The sequence below is a fragment of the Macaca mulatta genome, chromosome 4 (assembly GCF_049350105.2).
Source record: "Macaca mulatta isolate MMU2019108-1 chromosome 4, T2T-MMU8v2.0, whole genome shotgun sequence".
NCBI classification, from domain to species: domain Eukaryota; kingdom Metazoa; phylum Chordata; class Mammalia; order Primates; family Cercopithecidae; genus Macaca; species Macaca mulatta.
The window spans coordinates 179811986-179832173 of NC_133409.1; the positions used below are offsets into that span (position 1 = coordinate 179811986).

The 20188-nt window shown below is 48.8% G+C and overlaps 1 protein-coding gene across 6 annotated transcripts in view; it reads left to right on the forward strand.

Moving 5' to 3' along the window:
• The first annotated feature begins 206 nt into the window (after positions 1-206).
• SLC22A23 (solute carrier family 22 member 23) overlaps positions 207-20188 on the forward strand; it is a 193147-nt gene continuing 173165 nt past the window's right edge. For 5 of the 6 annotated variants that reach the window (XM_001093713.5, XM_078001002.1, XM_078001004.1 and 2 more), the window contains exon 1: positions 207-919. In XM_001093713.5, the coding sequence (XP_001093713.4) occupies positions 266-919 (654 nt within the window). In that variant the 5' untranslated portion in view covers positions 207-265. The remainder of the gene's footprint in view (positions 920-20188) is intronic. The other variant, XM_078001001.1, reaches the window with a different exon arrangement.

Consider the following 20188-nt stretch of genomic DNA (forward strand, 5'->3'; position numbering starts at 1 on the left):
TGAGCTGCGGCGGCTGAGGGCCCGGCCGGCCTCTGCCCGCCTCTGCCCGGCGCCCGAGCGGGGCCACAGCGCCCGGGGCGCGGGGTCCGGCGGGTGACATGGGGGCGGCCTGACGCACCCGGAGCCGCCGAGCGCTCTCTCTTGAGCCGTGGGCCCTCCTCGGCGGCAGCGGCTGCAGGCGCCTGGCCCGGCGCGCTGTGCCCGGGGCGCCCGCGGAGCCTCCGCCGCGCTCTATGCGCCTCTGCGGGAGCCGCGGGCCCGGGCCATGGCCATAGACCGGCGGCGCGAGGCTGCAGGCGGCGGGCCCGGGCGGCAGCCGGCCCCGGCCGAGGAGAACGGCTCCCTGCCGCCCGGGGACGCGGCGGCCTCGACGCCCCTCGGGGGACGCGCGGGCCCCGGCGGCGGCGCGGAGATCCAGCCGCTGCCTCCACTGCATCCTGGAGGCGGCCCGCACTCGAGCTGCTGCTCGGCTGCTGCGGCCCCGAGCCTCTTGTTGCTGGACTATGACGGGTCGGTGCTGCCCTTCCTCGGGGGCCTGGGCGGGGGCTATCAGAAGACCCTCGTGCTGCTCACCTGGATCCCGGCGCTGTTCATCGGCTTCAGCCAGTTCTCGGACTCGTTCCTCCTGGACCAGCCCAACTTCTGGTGCCGCGGGGCCGGCAAAGGCACCGAGCTGGCGGGGGTCACCACCACAGGCCGGGGGGGGGACATGGGCAACTGGACCAGCCTCCCCACCACCCCCTTCTCCACTGCCCCCTGGGAGGCTGCCGGCAATCGGAGCAACAGCAGTGGCGCGGACGGAGGCGACACACCACCCCTGCCATCCCCTCCGGACAAGGGGGACAACGCCTCCAACTGTAACTGCCACGCGTGGGACTATGGCATCCGCGCCGGCCTGGTCCAGAACGTGGTCAGCAAGGTAAGGGCCGCGGCCGCCCAGTCCCTCCGACCCTCTCCATGCAAATCGAGGTCCAAGCCCGAGCCAGCTGGAGACCCGAAGTCCCCAAAGTGGTGGTGCTAGAGTGTGTGTACGGCGTTCCGCACTGGCTTAATCTCCTTCCGTCCCCCAAACCACATCCCTTTACTTGGGCATAAAGGGAGCGCCATAGCCTTTACTAGTTTGCACCCAAACTCCTGTCCCAGTACGCGGATGGAAAGCGCGCCCTTCCCCCACCCTCGGGGCGAGGCAGCTGACCTGTCACCAGCCTGCTCTGGAGGAGTCGGACTGGCGTCGTTCAAGGTCTGCTGGGGGAGCCGGGACCACGGCCCTGTTCTGCCCGGTTAGTTGTCCCTGCGTCTCCCACAAAGCAATAGTCTCCCATCTCGCACTTGATTTTGACAGAGGTAAAGCCCACTAAAGAACTGGAGAGCCAGAGAAGCAAAGACTCCTGCAAATCTCCAACCCGCACCCGTGCTCAGTCCTCCCGCAAAGATATCTGACTTTAGACTTTACTGCCTCAGTGTCTCCTCCAGTGTTTTCTCAGCACTTCAGTAAACATCACTACAGTATAGGAAGGACGTGGAGAATATGTCATTTGGGTGTTCCTGGGCTGTTACCGCTCTTACACAGCAGCTGCTTTGGGCTGAGGCACAGAGAACGGGGTGTGCTTTAGCTGAAACATGCACCTTGTCCTCTGAGTCGTGTAGCTAAAGCTCCCTTGCAGAGGTATTGCATGGTGTGAAATGTAGCAGAAGGGAGTTGTAAGACAAGTGTGAGGGCCTAAACACAGAGTGGGCAATGGTGGACACTCAATGCCCTAGACAGCTATACTTTTATTCTTAACATATAGGAGATATCAAGACATTTGTAGTTTTGCTCCTTGTGTCTAAAATAAATAATTCACATTTTAAAGTAAATATAGACTCTCCCCCACCCCACCCCCCTACCCATTCTGGGCAGTTCTGGCAGAGTTTTAAATGCTTTGTCGAAATGTATGAAATTGGACAGTTTTAAATAGTCATTGTGCATGTAACCTCCTCCCCCCATGTGCATTGGTTAACAGTTGTAGCTCATGGATGTGTAAGATGAAACTCTTACATCATCATAATCATTGTTTTAATCTTGTACCAACCTGGCCAGAAATGCTCTGTCCTGTGGGAACCGTCTGACTGAGCTGCCCCTGCTGCCCTGCAAGGTAATAGGGTAATGTCCTTCTAGCTGGGTTCACCTTGATCCCACCCACCTCCTACCCCCTGCTTTCTAAAGGTGTTTCTGTGACTGTTTTCATTTCACGGAGGGCAATATTTCTTTTTTGGTTTAGCAGCACAGAAAAATTAAGAACAATGACTATTTAAATCACTGTGTATGTCTGACAGACTGAGGATTTGGCAACATTGTTAAGTATTTTAAGTCCCTTTCTAGAGCAGAGGGAGAATAATGGATCAAAGTGAGTATGTGTGAAGAGTGCTGTGTCCAGGGGTCAAAGCAGAGGTGAACTTGAAAGTGACGAGGTGGGATAGAGTGCCATTACCTTGGCAGTGAGGACCCAGGAAACAGCTATTCACACTCAGCCATGCGTGGTGGGAGGAGAGAACAAAAATAGTTCTTAAAAGCAGACTATGGAGGCATATTGGAGAGCTGGGCAGTTTTTCTAAATTAGCACTCGAGAGGGGCACAGACAGCACTCATGTGTGTGGCATGTTTTGGGTGATGCTTGATGACAGTTGCAGTTACTGGGCCAGACTGAGAGGGAAAACCTGGGAACAATAATTAGACACACATTTTCTTATACAGTAAAGCCTAGAAAGGACATATTGATTTTCACAGACAAAAAAGATCTAAATAAAGGACTGCCTTCCCAGTGTTCTGTGTGTTTCAAGCACATAACAAATGCTTCAAAGAGCTTTTCAAGCACATTTTGGCCTGTTGGAAGGCAGACTTTTCCTGTGCTGCTGTGTATGTTGAATGTTGTAGCAGATGCACAAATGTGGGATATACACTGTGATGAGTGCAGAAGTTCTAGGGGTCAGGTGCTTGTCAGCCCGTGTCCCAAGTAGAAGCAGAAGTGGAAGGAGCCTTTGCCTTCTCTCAGCAGATAAAGGCTTCGGGTTTGAGAAGCTGCCTTTTGTGCCTCTTTCCTGCCGTGTTCCATGATCTTTCCCTTGCAAATAAGCCTCATGCTGTCTTCAGCATGTATCCTGTATTTAGCATGTATCCTTTAGCGTGTGTGTGCCCTGCAATATATGCACTGTTCTGTCCCTAGGTGCCAGATAGGGAGAGGAAGACAGAAGAGCTACCAGGCACAGTTCTGGGCCTCTTTCTCATGTGGCTGCTGGTACCCTAGCACCTACCTACACACGTGAAACTGTCCAGCCAGTTAGAATCCCAGGTTGTTGTAGTTAAGAGGGATCTTAGGGCTGACAAGCCTCTCTCCCCTTCTGCGTGGTGTCTCTGACACGAAGTTATCCATCCTAGTTTGAACACTTCCATCGATGGGAAGGGAGCGCTTTGTTAACAAGGCAGCTAGTCCATCCCGTAGTTGCTCTTCCTTGCAGGGAGGTACACTTTTTGGTAAATAAAACTGAGGTTAACTCATGCCTATTTGTGCCACTTCCTCCTCAGAACAATTGTGGTTTTTTAAATTATTTCTTAAATAAAATGTGCTTTCAATAGCTTCTTTCCTGGCTGAAAAATCTACAGTAGTTAAGCTATTCTATACGTACAAAAATTTGCCATACTTACTGCTCTGGTTGGCATGCGTGTCTCTTACGCATGGTACCCAGAAAGCAACTCAGCCAGACCCTGTGTGTTCTAACCCAAAGAGGGGATTGATGGATCCTGTCCTTCCCCTACTGCAACCTAGAGTTGATGCATTAGGCTTAAACTAGACATGACATACTTCTGCTGCCAGACCGTGATCACCAGCCCCCACCAACTCCCACCAATGCTGGTTTCCTGGGAGTGGTGGATGAAGTCAGGATTTTCTCAGTTTTAGGTTCATGTAGCATGACCATGACTTAGGTTTCATCTTAATCATTTTGAGTTTCTAGATCTCTCCTGTTAGGATCTTTTTGTTTTTATTTTTTGCCTTGGCCATGGTATTTGTTACCGGTACCAGCATTTGCATTACAGAATCTGCAATGCCTTCAAAATAAGGACAACGCTAATGTCACTTTCTTTTGTGCAGCCCTTTACAGTTGATAAAACATTTCATATACATTATTTTCTTTAATTAAGAATAATAACCCAAGGCCAGTCTCCGGTGGTATGATCACAGTTCTCTGAAACCTCCCCCTCCCAGGCTTAAGTGATCTTTCTGCCTCAGCCTCCTGAGTAGCTGGGACTACAGGCATGCACCACCACACCTGGCTAATTTTTATTTTTATTTTTATTTTTTTGCAGAGATGGGGGTCTTGCTATATTGCCCAGGCTGGTCTTGAACTCCTGGCCTCAAGCAGTCCTCCTGCCTCGGCCTCCCAAAATGTTAGGATTACAGGTGTGAGCCATCAGCCAGACTAATAGCAAGTGATAATCATGGATTTTAAGTCACTGAACACACATTTGAGTGTGCCATGTGTTCTGTACAAGAACCAGGTACAGATGCTCCTCTGCTTAGGATGGGGTTGTGGTTGTGTCCAGATAAACCCCTCATCAGTTGGAAATATTGAAAGTGGAAAATACATTTAATACACCTAACCTATTGAATATGCTGGCTTAGCCCAGCCTACCTTAGGTGTGCTCAGAACACTCACATTAACCCACAGTTGGGCAGGATCATCTCACACTAAGCCTATTTTATAATGTGTTGAATATCTCATGTAACTTATGGAATGTAACTGTACTAAAAGTGAAAAAGAGAATGGTTGTGTACTTCAGATACTCACGCAACCATTGTGTTTTTCACTTCTGGTGAATAAAGCAGCCCTTATTGATACAGTTTCTACTGAATGTGTATTGTGTTCACACCATCATCAAGTCAAAATATCATCAAGTCGAACCGTTTTAAGTCGGGGACCATCTGTGTTCAACTTTCTGATGACTTTCATAAGCTCTGCATTTTATCTCCCAGCTCTGTTGAAAGGTATTGTCAGTGCCTTGCAGAAAAGAATCAAATTCCTTCCAAGTCACATAGACAGCAAGTTTTGGGGAACTAAGGACAAACAGGTCTGCAGCTCAGCTCAGTTGGCTTCCTTCTCCTACACCAGCATTCCCTGTGCAGCCCAAATTCTCAGATATTCTGAGATCTTAGTCAACAAAGGTAAAACAAACAAAAAGAAACTCCATGGACTTACAAATATTGCTCTTAATGATTTGCACAGGCTGGGGGCAGTGGCTCACGCCTGTAATCCCAACACTTTGGGAGGCCTAGGTGGGTGGATCATCTGAGATTAGGAGCTCGAGACCAGCCTGGCCAACATGGTGAAACCCCATCTCTACTAAAAATAGAAAAATTAGCTGGGTGTGGTGGCACGCGCCTCTAATCCCAGCTACTAGGGAGGCTGAGGCAGGAGAATCGCTGGAGCCTGGGAGTGAGAGGTTGCAGTGAGTGAGACTGCACCACTGCAACTCCAGTCTGGGTGACAGAGTGAGACCCTGTCTCAAAAAATAATAATAATTGGCACAGTGTATCCTTCATTGTTCTGAGTGAATCAGTTGGTTTCTAATACTCATCACTTTCTTGAGTAATCTCTGGAATTTTTGCCAATAATCAATGCCAGCTGAACTTCCCAAGCCCAATTTTTTTTTCTGTATTTGAAGTGTAGGATGTTTGTCCAGCTCCAATCTTCTGGTAGCATTTCCTCTGTTCTCATGAATTTGCAAAGATTTCTGACCCTTATCCTGAAAGTTGCTTAAATATCCTGGGAAGTAATTTGTATCCTTTTTCTAGGGCTAAAGAGTAGAAGTTATTTAAAGTGACTTTAAGTACAATTTAATTAAGACTAGAAATAATTATATCATTGCAACAGTAACACTTTTAAAAATAGCCCACAATTCCATGATCCTAGTTATCATATGATAACCATTTTTCACTTTTGAAATGCCTTACACACAAACCTGTTTTTACAGTTCTAATCAAAGTGTTCATTTAATGGAATCTACTATTTTCTTGACACCTTATCAAAAGTATTTGTCCAGTTCTTCCGAAACATTTTAAATGCATGATATTTTGCTGATTTATTAAAAGTTCTTAAATTCTTTACCTAATACTGAACTGACGGCCGGGTGCGGTGGCTCACGCCTGTAATGCCAGCACTTTGGGAGGCCGGGCCGGGCGGATCATGAGGTCAGGAGTTCCAGACCAGCCTGGCCAACATAGTGAAACCCCGTCTCTACTAAAAATACAAAAATTAGCCGGGCATGGTGGCTCACGCCTGTATTCCCAGCTACTTGGGAGGCTGAGGCAGGAGAATAACTTGAACCTGGGAGGCGGAGGTTGCAGTGAGCCGAGATCGCTCCACTGCACTCCAGCCTGGGCAACAGAGCAAGACTCCATCTCAAAAAAAAATAATAAAATACTGAACTGACTACCCTGAGGTCATCCCAGTGGTGGCTTTTGTCTAGTATATGCAACAACAGTGGATATATTCATGCATATCTACTTGAAAAAATTGACTATAGTAGGTAATACATGTACATCGTACAGAAAGCATAGAGTAAAAGTAACATTTCTTTCTGTCTCTGCCCCCAGTTTCCCTCTTCAGAAGCAACCATGGTTAGCAGTTTCTCACATACCCTTCCAGAAATGTTCTACTTTCATTTATATATTTTGTCTCAGAAACACTAGCGTATCCTAAACACTATTTTTTGCCTTTTTTTAAAACTTATGCTGGAGATGAATACATCAGTACATAGAGGTACTCATTCTTTTTTATGTCTGCATAGTATTCCATTGTCAGACTGGGCTGTCATTTATTTAACTGATCACTCACTGAGGAAGCATTGAGTTTGTCTCCAGTCTTTGCTGTTATATTCACAATATATCTTGAAATCTTGGCATACACAGACATTTGCACATATGCAAGAAATTTTAGAAGTGGGAGGGTCAAAGTAGGCTGCATTTTTACATTGATAGGTACTGGCAGAGTGTTTCATGTAGAAATCTTAGCTATGTACAGTTACACTAATAATGTGTGTAGTCCTGTTCCCCACACCCTCCTTGACCCAGGGGGTTATCAAATGTTTACATATTTTCTAGTCTGATGTGCAAAAAATTCTATTTGGTGGTGGTTGTGATTTGTACTTCTCTTGTTATGAAGGAAGTTAAACATCTTTTTGAAAGTTTTTGAGCCATCCATATTTCCTGTTCTTTGAACTGTCTCTTCATTTCCTTTGCCTTTAGGTCTGTGTATATGCTGTAAGAAGCATTATTTTCTTATGTATTTATAGGTGCACTTTATGATGTGAATTAACCCTTCTGGATGACTCGTAACCATTTTCCTCGAGTTTGCTGTTTGGTTCTTTAAATTATGTATATTTTTGTTATGTAGAAACTTACGGTTTGGTTAGAGTTATATGAATTAATCTTCTTTTTTATTATTTCTTATGTTAGATTTAAGGCTTGGAAGATTCCTGGAGGGGAAATCCTATGTTCTCTTCTAATATTTTTATGATCTTATAACTTCTTTATTTGGGGGTTGGAGATATCTGTTTTGCTTTTACTGAGCTATTAGGATAAATTGCCAGAAAGGTCAGAGGATATAACCAGCATTTCATGCAGACTTTGACTTGCTCATAACAATATCCTAAACATTTAATTTGGCAGTGGCCCTTATTAATGTAAGGATTAGAGGCTAACCAGCTGTTAAGCCGCCTTTTCACCTCCGTTTGGGAGACAGCAGTCTTCCCAGGTCATAGGTCTCCCTTTCCTTCTTCATCTTCCTGTTCTGAACCATCTGCAGATCTCTCCCTCTCCCTCTCACTCTTTGTCTTCCTCTCCCTCTCTGTCAGTAACATTTTTTGCAGGTTGCCTTTACTTTGGTCTTAGTCCAAGGTAGGATTGAGTCAAAGGTTGGTGTCATTTAAAAACATGGTGGACTTTCTGAATCTTTGTCCTGAGGTTGCCACAAACGGGTGGTGTGTGGGAGCCAGCTTGGCTTCTGCTGACTCTGAGCCTACTGCACGTGTCTATCCAACTTCACATTCACTAATGTCATGCTGGCAGCTTGAAATTCACCATGGTGGGAGCATTGACACCACAGGAATTGGCAAACAGTACAGATCAGGGTTTGTTTTTTTCTTCATAGAGCCAGTTGATAAACATTTATCACACTGATGAGTGCCACTTAAAACAATTTTTTTTGGCCCAGCGCAGTGGCTCACACCTGTAATCCTAGCACTTTGGGAGGCCGAGGGAGGTGGATCACCTGAGGTCAGGAGTTTGAGACCAGCCTGACCAACATGGTGAAATCCCGTCTCTACTAAAAATATAAAAATTAGCTGGACATGGTGGCAGGTGCCTGTAATCCCAGCTACTCAGGAGGCTGAGACAGGAGAATCACTTGAACCCAGGAGGCAGAGGTTGCAGTGAGCTGAGATTGTGCCATTGTACTCCAGTCTGGGCAACAGAGTGAGACTCCATCTATCTCAAAAAAAAAAAAAAAAAAAAGAGAGAGAGAGAGAGAGAGACCAGGTGCAGTGGCTCACGCCTGTAATCCCAGTACTTTGGGAGGCCAAGGTGGGCGGATCCGGATCACGAGGTCAGGAGATCCAGACCATCCTGGTTAACATGGTGAAACCCCGTCTCTACTAAAAATACAAATAATTATCCGGGTGTGGTGGCGGGTGCCTGTAGTCCCAGCTACTTGGAAGGCTGAGGCAGGAGAATGGCGTGAGCCCAGGAGGCGGAGCTTGCAGTGAGCCAAGATCTGCCACTGCACTCCAGCCTGGGTGACAGAGAGAGACTCCGTCTCAAAAAAAAAAAAAAGAGAAAAAAGTTTCTTTCCTCTCTCCTCCTTTTCACAGGTTTGAGTGCCTGTTCTGAGCATTGTGCTATGTGTTGGGGATACAATGATAGGTGAAAGTAGACAGCTCAGCTTCCATAGAGCTTAGAGACTTCTGGGGAAGGCACACCCAAACTGATGGAGTAATAATCTTTTAATTACAAACTGAGTTAAGTGTGTAGAAAGATTGAGAGACTAGAAGAACAACAACAACAAAACCCTGACGTAGACAGACTGGTCTGTGTAAGAAAGTGACATCTGAGATAAGAGCTGAGCTTTGAGTAGGAGGTAGAGAGAGAGGCAAAAGAGGAGAGATGTGTGTGTTTTCCAGAGAGAGCAATGGCATTTGCAAAGGCCCTGTGCATGCGGGGCCTGGAATTGATAGCAACTGATATGGGCATGGTGGGTGGTGACGGCTTATAAACCGTGCTAAGAACTTTTCCTTTAATTTCAGAGCAAAGAAAAACCATCAAAGAGTATTAAGTGGGATAAGGGATATGATGCGGTCAGAATTCATATTTTTGAAAAGGCCTCTCTGGCTGCAGTGGGATCTCGTGTGGGGGGGGGGGGGAGGCTGTGCTGCGTGCACAGGAGAAAGCCAGCGAGGCCTGTAGAAGATGCTGGGTTATCCCAGGGCTGACGGGGAGGCAGACACTCTCGGGAGATACCAAGGAGATGCCCTCAGCCAGCTGAGGTGAGGCCTTGGGAATGGAGGGCTTCGAAGGAGGGCATGTGGAATGAGAAGACGGCCTGGGCCCAAACACTGCACATACAATGGACACTTGGGGCTCTGCAGCCACCCATAGGCAGAGGGGAGGGAGGAGAGCTTTTGACAGGGAAAGGCAGCCTGACCAGAGGTTCTGGAGGAAGCTGGGCCTGTTTGGGAAGCAGACATGCTGGTCTGCATGGGGCTCCTGGGGATGAATGGTGGGAAGTCCTACTGGAAGCTCAGAGGCCAGACAAGGGGGCCTAAGCCTGTTCCTAGGGCTGTCGATAGAAAACATGGAGCCTTTGGAGTGTTCTGGCATTTTCTCTTGCCCTCCTACTCAACAAGGGAGGAAGCTAATTACATTTCCACACAGTTGAAAGACCCAGATATGTGAAACCACAGGGCTAGAATTTGCCTTCCAATTCAGCCAGCTTTGCCTTTGCTAATTGCTTAGTCTAGGTAAAAGATTGTCCTGGGCATGGCCATGTTTAATATGATCATCTAGTCCAAGCCTTCAGTTTAGATGAGAAGGCTGAGCTGGAGGGCCATTGGCTTGTCCAAAGCTACCAGCCTATTAGGATTTGAATCCAGTTCTCCTTATCCTCTGCTCCAGAGTGGCCCTTACCGTGGGAGAGGGGCCAGGAAGGGCTGGCAGGGGCTCCCACCCCTTGTGACTTCTCCCTGGCACTGGCCTTTCAGAGGTGACCCTCCCGTTGTTCTTGAGAATGGTGGTTGCTGTATGTTTGGGTTTCTGGACAGTTCTGCTGTGGCTTTGCATGGGTTGGCTTCTGCAGAACACGTGTCTGGGCAGATTTCTCTACTCTCTGCCTTCTTAGTCCTGCTAGCCAGGCCCCCTGTCTTGTCTTGCTGCTCTTAACACCACAGGCCCAAGAGACAGAAAATAAGATGGAAACCTGCCCACATCACTCCCCTGCTTGAAGCCTTCCACAGCCCCCGATCACTTCAGCACCCAGCGAGGGTGCCCTCAGACCTGAGCCCCACATGCCTTTCCTCTCCTCCCCTGCCACTCCTCCTTGTTGTAGGGGGCATCTTGTATACAGTTCCCAGCCCAGGCTCTCTTACTGCCTCGGTGCCTTGCTAATGCTATTCCACTTGCCCGAGCCCCTTCCCTCCTTCCTTCAGCCCCGTGGTTCCTGCTCATCCCTCAGGTCAGCTCAGTCTCCATCTGAAGGATGACAACCAGCTGTCCCCTTATCCAAGCCTTCACTGGACCCTGATTAAAAGGATGTCTGGCCTCTCCCCTCCTGAAGGTCTTTGACTTTATGAGGTCGTGAATGTCTGAACTCACCTGAACTTGATGTCATGAAAAGGGCAAGAGTGGCTGGGTGCAGTGGCTCATGCCTGTAATCCCAGCTACTTAGGAGGCCGAGGCAGGAGAATTGCTTGAACCTGGTAAGTGGAAGTTGCAGTGAGCCAAGTTGGCGCCATTGCACTCCATCCTGGGGGACACAGTGAGATTCTGTCTAAAAAAAAAAAAAAGGGCCCGAGTGGCAGGCCTGGCTTGCAGCCCCAACTCTGCCGCTTGTCATGCATCTGTCTCCTGGACCATTACTGTACGTGTTTCCTCAACGGTAGAATGGGGTCAGTGCTGCCTGACTTTGAGGGGCATTGTGAGGACAGAGGCAGAACGCTGGGAAGCGTGCCTCACCCCCACGTGCCTGGCAAACAGCCCCCACCCTGGAAGCCTCAGGTGCTTTTCTTCCTCCCCTTGGTGGGGTGAGGACGACCGGGGTGAGTCACCTGAGAAGCGCTTTGAGGGGGAGGAGCTGAAGGCCACACCTGGAAGGGCGATTTATTCCTTGGGCGCTGCCAGGTGTCTGCTGCCTTCGCCCAGAAACTGGTGATGTTCAGAGCTAGGTATGCCCTTCAGACAGGAAGCCTGCATCCAGGGTGATGGGAGGAGCCCCACCAAAAAGCACCCTCCACAGGGTTTGTTTATGTGCTGAGTTCCAACCTGGAAACAAAACGGGTCACTGGGCCACAGGATTCAGAGAGAAGCCACGATCAGAAAGGAGGGACCTTCCTGGGGAGGCAAGGCCTGGTTAGCTGAGGCTGGGAGAGGGGGGCTCTGCCTGGCTCTTCACTGCCTCCTGGAGTTCTCAGGCCAGAAATCTGAGTTTATGCCATTTAGTGAAAGATGAGCTTCATGTGTTTGCAAGCCTGGCTTGGGTGTGCTGCGTGAAAATATGGCTCAGAGAGAGTGGAATTCGAGAGAGGAGTTGATGGTGACGTTGAGCCCGTGGCAGCAGAGCTCAGAGAGCACACCTAGGGGAAAGCTGAAAACTGGAGACAGGGCTGGGGCCCCTTCCCACTTGCAGCTGAGATTTTATGGCAGGCCATGGACTTTGACCTCAGTATTGTAAAAACCTTAATCTTCTGCAGGCTGGAGTTTAGTTGTTTTGTTCTTTTGGTCACTATTGATGGGCAGATCTCTCTCCGCACAAGTGACCTAGAGATTGACAAGGGCCTATTTGTCTAGGAAAGGGCAGGGGCTGTTGAGTGCATGAAGTGGATTCCTCTCAAATAAACCATTGCTGTGAGAGGATACCGCCAGCACTCGCCCGTCCATGGCGTCTGCATGGTATTGTATCCTGTCAGACCTCTCTTGGGACTCTCTTGGCTACAAGTGACTAAAACAAATTTAAATTACATTAACAACATATAAAAGGAATTTCTTGGAAAGATGCAGGGCAGGGGTGGAGGGTGGGATCTGAGATCACAAAGTGGGGTGGGAGTGTCTTTTAGGACACTCAGAAGCCATATTATCTCATCCTTTTCTCCAGAAGTGAGCTCGGTTCCCGCTTCAAACTGGCTTCGCCTGATGCTTCTGCTCATGTGACCCCCGGTCAAGCAACGGCCAACACAGAGGCCCGCATCTCTCTGTCCAACACCAGCTTCCTGGGTGCAAATCTGATGCTCAGCATGGGTTGGGGTGAGGAAAAGGAGGTTTTGGAGCAGGGAGTGAGGTTACCCAGGGCTGGGGACGCCTTCAAATGGTGTGACAGGATATGGTTCCGGCTGTTCTTCAAGCTGGGGTGGATAGGTTTATAGGCAGATGTCTCTGGCAATTAATTGAGGGTAATTGAGTATTGACGATTTAACCACTAAATGCTTTAAACAAAGTATTCTCTTCTCTCCTGGAGACTCAGGATGTCACTCACCTGCTGGCTACTTGAGCTGAGTGTGGAATTAGCAGGAACACGAACCTTCTGAGGCCTCTCTTCTAGGAATCATTAAACATGGCCTTCGATATTAGCTCCAGATCACCCAGGAAGCTTGGAAGGAGCCGTTGGACAGTCACCAACACAGTGTTGCCAATTGTCACTCCCACCCCTGCCTTCACACAGGGCCAGTCTCCTGCTTTCCAAACATTTCTTCTGGTCAGGGCCAGCTACATAATTCGCAGGTCCCCGTGGAAAATAAAAATGCAGAGTCCCTTATTGACAGAGCATGTTGTCACCACTGCAGAGCTAAGCAAGGGTTTCCCCAAGCCTCTCCCAGTCTGTGTTTCTTGTTTCTCAGTAACTTCTCTGCCTCTCCTTCATTGTATTTCGTATCTTTTTCTAGATATCTTTTGGTCAAAAGCGAAACACTTTTTGAGGGCCTGCTTTTCCCAGGGAATGGCTTTATAAAGCCCTAACCAATTTTGTTTGGGATGTTTGGTTAGCTCAAGGTGTGCAGTGGCGTGAAGGAGCCAGGGAGCCGTCTTCTATTTGAAAGTGCCGCTCTCTCAATGTTGAGACAGTTGTTTTATTTCTCTGAAAGGAGAACCAAAGAGCTGGGTCACAAAGATGTCTGGTTAAGGTTGTTAACTTGTAGGAATGCTAGTTAAGTGTTTATCAGGTGTTTTTTTGGTTTGTTTGCTTTGTTTTGTTTTTTATAAAGTGGGGGGGGGGGTCAGTCCTTTATATAATTTAATTCAACTAGCTAACAGTCATGCTTTATTCCTTGGAAACATTTTTAAAATAGGTGCAAAGGAGATAATGCTGGCTTAAAACAACCACAAGCATCTCAGTGGTCATATCGTATTATGGACGGGTTATGTACTTAGCATCGTAATTTGCACTATAGAGCGTTTCCTCCGAGATTAGATGAAAAGCTGCCTTTTGCGTGTGTTTACAAGATGCTTTACAAATTGGGCGCCCTTGATTGCTACGTGTTGAAGAACTCCACTGTTCTCAAATGGATATACTTTAGCGTCTGCAGTAAGTGGGTTGTCTTTGTCCTACTCTTTTAAAAAATTGTCTTTATTCATAATTGTGGTAAAACTATAAATTATAAAATGTACTGTTTTAGCCATTTTTCAGGGTACAGTTCTGTGGCATTGGATACATTCTCATTGTTGTGCAGCTGGCACCATCATTCATCTCCAGAACGATTCCATCTTCCCAAACTGAAACTGTCCCCATGAAACCCCAGCTCCCCGTTCCCCTCCTCTGGCAACCCCATGCTACCTTCTGCCTCCTTGAATTTGCTTACTCTGGGTACCTCATATAAACACAGTAACACAGCGTTTGTCCTTTTGTGACTGGCTCGTGTCGCTCAGCGTGATGTCGTCAAGGCTCATCCATGTGGCAGTGTGTGAGCGTTTCCTTCCTGCCTTAGACTGAGGAATACGCCATTGTGTGCCTGCACCACATTCTGTTTGTTTGTTCACCCATCGGCAGACACCTGGGTCGCCTCTACCCCGTGGCTGTGGTGCGTGTGTGGCTGGGAACTTGGGTGATGCCCTCCTTCTTGAAGGCAGTTCCGGACAATCCTTCCATCCCTCCCCTGCCCTCCCGTTCAGAGGCAGTGCTGCAGCCGCTCGCGTGGTGTCCCTGATCTTCCTCTCAGAACATCTGCCCTGGGCTGGTGTCACAGATGGGTAGAAGACCATGTCTGCCCTGGAGAAGGGAGCTCTTCATGTAGCCGGAGACGGTTGGGAAATTGAATATCCCTGGCATGCGGCATAGGACGAGCGGGGCAGGGAATGGGAGCCGAGGGTGTGGGGGTGAACTGAGCACATCCCAGGAAGGCAGGTGTGATGCACCATGAGGTGCCTTGGCCCAAGAACAGGACAAGGTGCAGGGGTGCAGAGGAGTTGATTCTGTCAGTCGCAGGGAAGCCCAGGGCCTGTGGCATCTGAGCCATCCCCAGGGAGGGCTTGGGTTTGAGCAGTGGAAAGGATTGAGAGAGGACCTCTTCTGTGCGGAGCTGGTGAAGACGGGGAAGGGACATGTGCAGGGTGCAGAGAGGATGTGGCCTAGAGGAGGGTATGGGTCCTGACCCCGCAGGGCCCCCCTACAAAGCCATAGCGTCAGCCGTGGGCATAGCTTGATTTTTTCCTCTAGTAGACAATGAGTCTCCTGAACTTTGTAAGTAAGGAAATGATAGAAGAACGAGATTTTAGGACTTGATGGGAGAGATCCAGGAGAGAAGGGCTCGTGTCCACCCAAGGGGTCTGTCTACAGCCCCTCAAGCCAGCCCCTGAGGTGCTGTACCTCCAGGATACACCCATGTTACTCAGTGCCTCTTGAAAATCACCTGAACGAGTCCCTATCACAAAACACGGCCATCGTCCTACCCAGGGGCCACAGCCCTCTCCCTCTCGACATGTCTGAGCTCCTGCAAAGCACCTCCTCTGCCCAGTGCCCAGTGCTCCTGCCTCCTACAGTCCCCAGCCCAGCACTGCGTGGTCTCTCCTCTGCAGGGGCTGTCAGGCTTGCCTGATGCCAGACCCCACACAACTGCTCAGGGATTTCAGTTGACCTCCCTGGGTAAGTTTCTAGGGCTTCAGAGTACCACAGACGGGCAGCTTCAACAGCAGAGATGTATTGCCTCACAGTTCTGGAGGCTGGAAGTCCAAGACCAAGGTTCAGCAGGGTTGGTTTTTCCTGAGGCCTCTCTCCTTGACTCGTAGATGGCTGTCTTCTCACTCTGTCCTCACACGGTCTTCCCTCTGTGTGTGTCTGCGTCCTCATCTCCTCTTCTTATAGGGACCCCAGTCAAATTGGATCAGGGCCCACCCTAATGGCTGCATGTGACCTTAATACCCTCCTTAAAAGCCCTCTCTTGAAACACAGTCACTTTCTGAGGTCCTGGGGGTTACAGCTTAAACACTGGAGCTTTGAGGGGACATGACAGTAGAGCTCCAGCATGCACCCTGAGCAGGGCAGCTCTGATATGTATCTGCAGCCGGGATGTTTCCCTGAAGCCCTAGGCCTGTGCATTCCCCAACCTGCTGGACTGGCCCTCTCCTGTGGCACCTGATCTTATCTATGCCTTTTCCCTAAATCCCAGTGTTTAGTTGTTGGACACTGTAGCTGAGCGGTTCTTTATCACTCCCTTGCTTCAAATCCTCCGTGGCTCTCCATGACCTTTAAGATGAAGTTGGGCCTGGATGGTAGGTTTCAAGGTCTCTGCCTGCCTCTCCTGCCTCCATCCCCATCATCCCCACAGGGACCTCAGAGCTCCACCCACCTATTTGTTGATTTCCCAAACAATGCTCTGTATTCCCCCATACTCTTCTTTCAGCCCAGAGTCAACCCCTCCATCCTGTTGGCTCCTTCAGACCTTCTTGGCTCCCTCTTCTTCCCTTCCCATTTCCCACCCCTGCTGTCCTGGCCCAAATATATATCCTCAGCCCCTGGGCCTAGCAGGTACTCTGTAAACACTTCCTGCATGGTGCCAGTAAGGAGGTGGCGAAAGGATTTTGCTCTCATCTGGGTGAGGTTGGATGGTTTAATTCTAGGATGACAAGAATAAAAGAGGACAGATTCATAAGTCAGCTCAAACCTAAAGTCACATTTCAGTGAGCTATTGAAGATTAAGAAGAGTTATGTAGCTTATCTGAAATGGCAACTAATCAAACTTGGGCAGATCATACTGGGCTCTGGAGTCGATTATGTCTTTAAACCACTGCTGTTCAGAACTTTAGGTAGGTCACAGAGCCTTTTCTTCACGTGGAACTGGCCCATCTTCGTCCAGGGCTGCGGTGGCTCCAGTGCACTTAGAGTCACCCTGGGGAACTTTCGGAAATGCCTGTAGGACCCCAGCATCCATCGTTTAAAGGAAGTTCTCTGGACAATTTCCACGTGGTATGATTTTGCTCCCAGAGGATACTTGGCAATGTCTGGAGACATTTGTTGTTGTTGTCACACCTTTGGGGGCATGGGGGTTGGGCGCTACTGGCATCTGGTGGGCAGAGGCAGGGGTGCTGCTAAACATCCTACAGGGCACAGGACCGTCCACATCACAAAGGATGATCTGGCCCCAAATATGCCAAGTTTGAGAAACCCTGGTCTAGACTAATAAAAACATTCATTGTATTTCCTGACCACACCCAACAGATGGCCAAGCCTGTGGGGAGGGACAGTGGGACCTCTGCTCTTTAACCCGCCGTACGGGGCACATGGGTGTTCAGGCCGAGGGCGTTTCATCCTGCTGGGAATGCCCACGAGGCAGCCAGGGTTCCCTGCCCTCTGTGAAGAAAGGGCTTGCTGAGCTCCTTGTGGGATAAACAAAGCTCAGCCCACCTGGGAAAGCATGTTTGGGAAAAGGACCATAGTGTATTTACGCAGAAATGAATGTTGCTAATGACCAAGTCACTCCTTGAAGTAGGTGCTTTGAACCTCTACTTAGAATAACAGTTAATTACTAGAAAAGGAAACGTCTGTTTGGAAGTAAAAGGTACTTATTTTCAAAATGTCTCTAATTCAAACTAGCCTTTTCCATAATTAATTCCTATCACGGGGGTTTTATAGTGTTGTCAGCAGCAGGAAACTGGAGCTCTCCCGTGGGACGCGGACTCCAAACGCTGGAGGCCAGAGCTGAACATAAGCACTGTTTACATTTGCTGAGTAACAGATCGGGCTGGCTCCCTCCAGGGACCCAGGCAGCGAGCCTGATGGATCATCTAGTCCTAGCGAAACATCTGCTACCTGTGCCGAGGCAGGCACTTCGTGGCTTTGCTGGCTCCGAAAGTGAGTGTGCTAGGTATTAGCTGGACCCCGTTAGGTCACCAGAGCAACCCCTTCCCCAGCAGGATGAGTCCTGCTTATGTGATCACAGCACTGTCTGCCTGTCCCACTGTCTTGGCCCTGGACTTGGTAGCGTTGTCTTCCTTTTTGAGTGTTCTTGATGCTCTTGGTGCCTCTAGCACAGGGCTGTCAACAACGGTGGTGGCAGGGGAGACTTAGCTGGGTGTCCTGGCAGGGGCCCATGTCTGACTCTCAGAGCTGCTTTCAAGCACGCAACAAAGATGTTCAATGGGAACCCATCTGGCCAGAGGGAGTGAAATGCAAGAAGGTGATGGGTTCCCACAGGAGCCTGTCTGGGGCTTACTGGTTTCTGGAGCTCTGTTTCCTGGAGTCATCAAAATCTTCACGAAAAATTAGCTGTGCGTGGTGGCACATGCCTGTAGTCCCAGCTACTTGGGAGGTGAGGCAGGAAAATCATTTGAACCCTGGAGGCAGAGGTTGCAGTGAACCGAGATGGTGCCACTGCACTCCAGCCTGGGCAACAAGAGCAAAACTCTGTCTCAAAAAAAAAAAAAAACAAAAAAACTAGTAGGTTCCAGAGTGGTTTTTAAAATTATAATTTCATTTTAAGAGAAGATTTATTTGTAATATTTTTCTGGGAAGTCCCATAAGAAACAACTTGTCAAAAATGGATATCATCAAGACTGAGGGAATTTCGATGTGTGTGGTTTTGTTTTGTTTTGGGTTTTTTTTTTTTTTTTTTTTTTTTTTGGTTTTATGTGTTTGCTGATAATGTGTTTACGTATAAGCAAGTGGTTTCTCTGTTTAATTCATTTCTCATTTGCCTTCTTGTTGTTCATCGTTTATAATTCTTTTGGGGCAGAGTCTTAGATAAGTGACCAACGGGAGGGTGGTGAGGAAAGCCAACGGCAACTTTGATGATGAATCTCATTTTTAATAGCAGTTTTTGGGAAGCTGAAATGACCTTTGACAGCCAGAAGGTTACCAGGGAATTTGCAGACTGAGGATCTATGGATCATCTTACTGAAAAGAGGTTTTCAAATCTTCAGAAGGCATTTTCTCCTTGAGGGCAGCGACGACATACAGCAGCCTTTCTCTTGCGAACTGTTTGAATCTATATAGCAAACACAGCGGCCTCATCTCATGGTTCAAAATTATATGGGGGAAATACCGCACCAGGCATGTCCTGAGCAGCGTGTGACGTTCAGATGTTTACTGAGCCACCAGTTTGTGCACAGCACTGTGCTGGGAGCTGCTGGAGACGGGGAGGATGGATCTGTGAGTGTGTCTGGAGAACAGGTAGTCCCAGGAGGCGGGGGGCGGGGTGCCAAAGGAGTCAGCCTGGCAGAGGGGTGCACTGCACATGGAGATAAGGAAGAGAGTGAGTTGGGAATCCCTGGGATGTGTGCCCTGTAATGGGAAGGAGTGGGAGAAGACATTTATTTCAGTTAGGAGAAGAGAATGGCACAAGACTGTGAAAGGTTTGAAAGCTTGAGGGGGGTCAGTCAGGATGCTGCAAGTCGCAGAAAACCCTGCATCAAACTGGCTTTAAAAAAAATACAGAAGTGGCCGGGCGTGGTGGCTCACGCCTATAATCTCAGCACTTTGGGAGGCCAAGGCAGGTGGATCACCTGAGGTCAGGAGTTCGAGACCAGCCTGGCCAACATAGTGAAACCATCTCTACTAAGAATACAAAAAATAGCTGGATGTGGTGGTGGGCACCTGTAATCCCAGCTACTCGGGAGGCTGAGGCAGGAGAATCACTTGAACCTGGGAGGCAAAGATTGCAGTGAGCTGGTATCACACCATTGCACTCCAGTGCGAGACTCTGTCTCAAAAATCAAAACAAACAAATAAAAAAACACACAAACAAAAGTATAGATGACATTTCTGGAAGTCCAGAGATAGGATGGGCTGTAGTTTCCAGTTCTTTCTAGTTCTCTTCTAGGTCATCCTCTGCCCTGGCTTCATTCTCACACTGTATTAGCTTGCTGAGCTGTATAACAAATACCAAAGAAATGCATTCTGTTACAGATTTGGAAGTTGGAGGTCCTAGATCCAGGTGTGGGCAGGGTCAGTTTCTCCTGAGTTCTCTCTCTTTGGTTTACAGATGGCGTCTTCTCCCTCTATCCCCACATGGTCCTCCCTCTGTGTGTGTCTGTGTCCTCATCTCTCCTTGTAGGGACACCAGTCATGTTGGATTAAGGTCCTCTCTAGAGACCTTACTTTAACTTAATAATCTCTGTAAAATCCCTATTTCCAAACAAGGCCACATTTTGAGGTTCTGGGGTTCGGATTCCAGCACATCTTGTTAGGGGCAGGGCGGACACAGTTCAGCCACAGGGCCTCTTCAGGGAGAAGGGAGGGAGTTGCATCCCTGGAGCATGGGCTGAGTGTGTTCTCACGTCACTGCTGCGGTAAGTGGGCTTTCCATCCAGTTTGTCTGTTGTAAATCAGAGATGTGCAAGTGAAGGCAACTGCTGGCACTTCCGTGGGAGTTGGCTGCTGTGTTCAGAATCCAGATGGTGACAGAAGGGTGCAAGTACTAGAGGGAAGGGCAGGTTCCACCTCTGTAGGAGAGGTAGCTGGGAGCAGG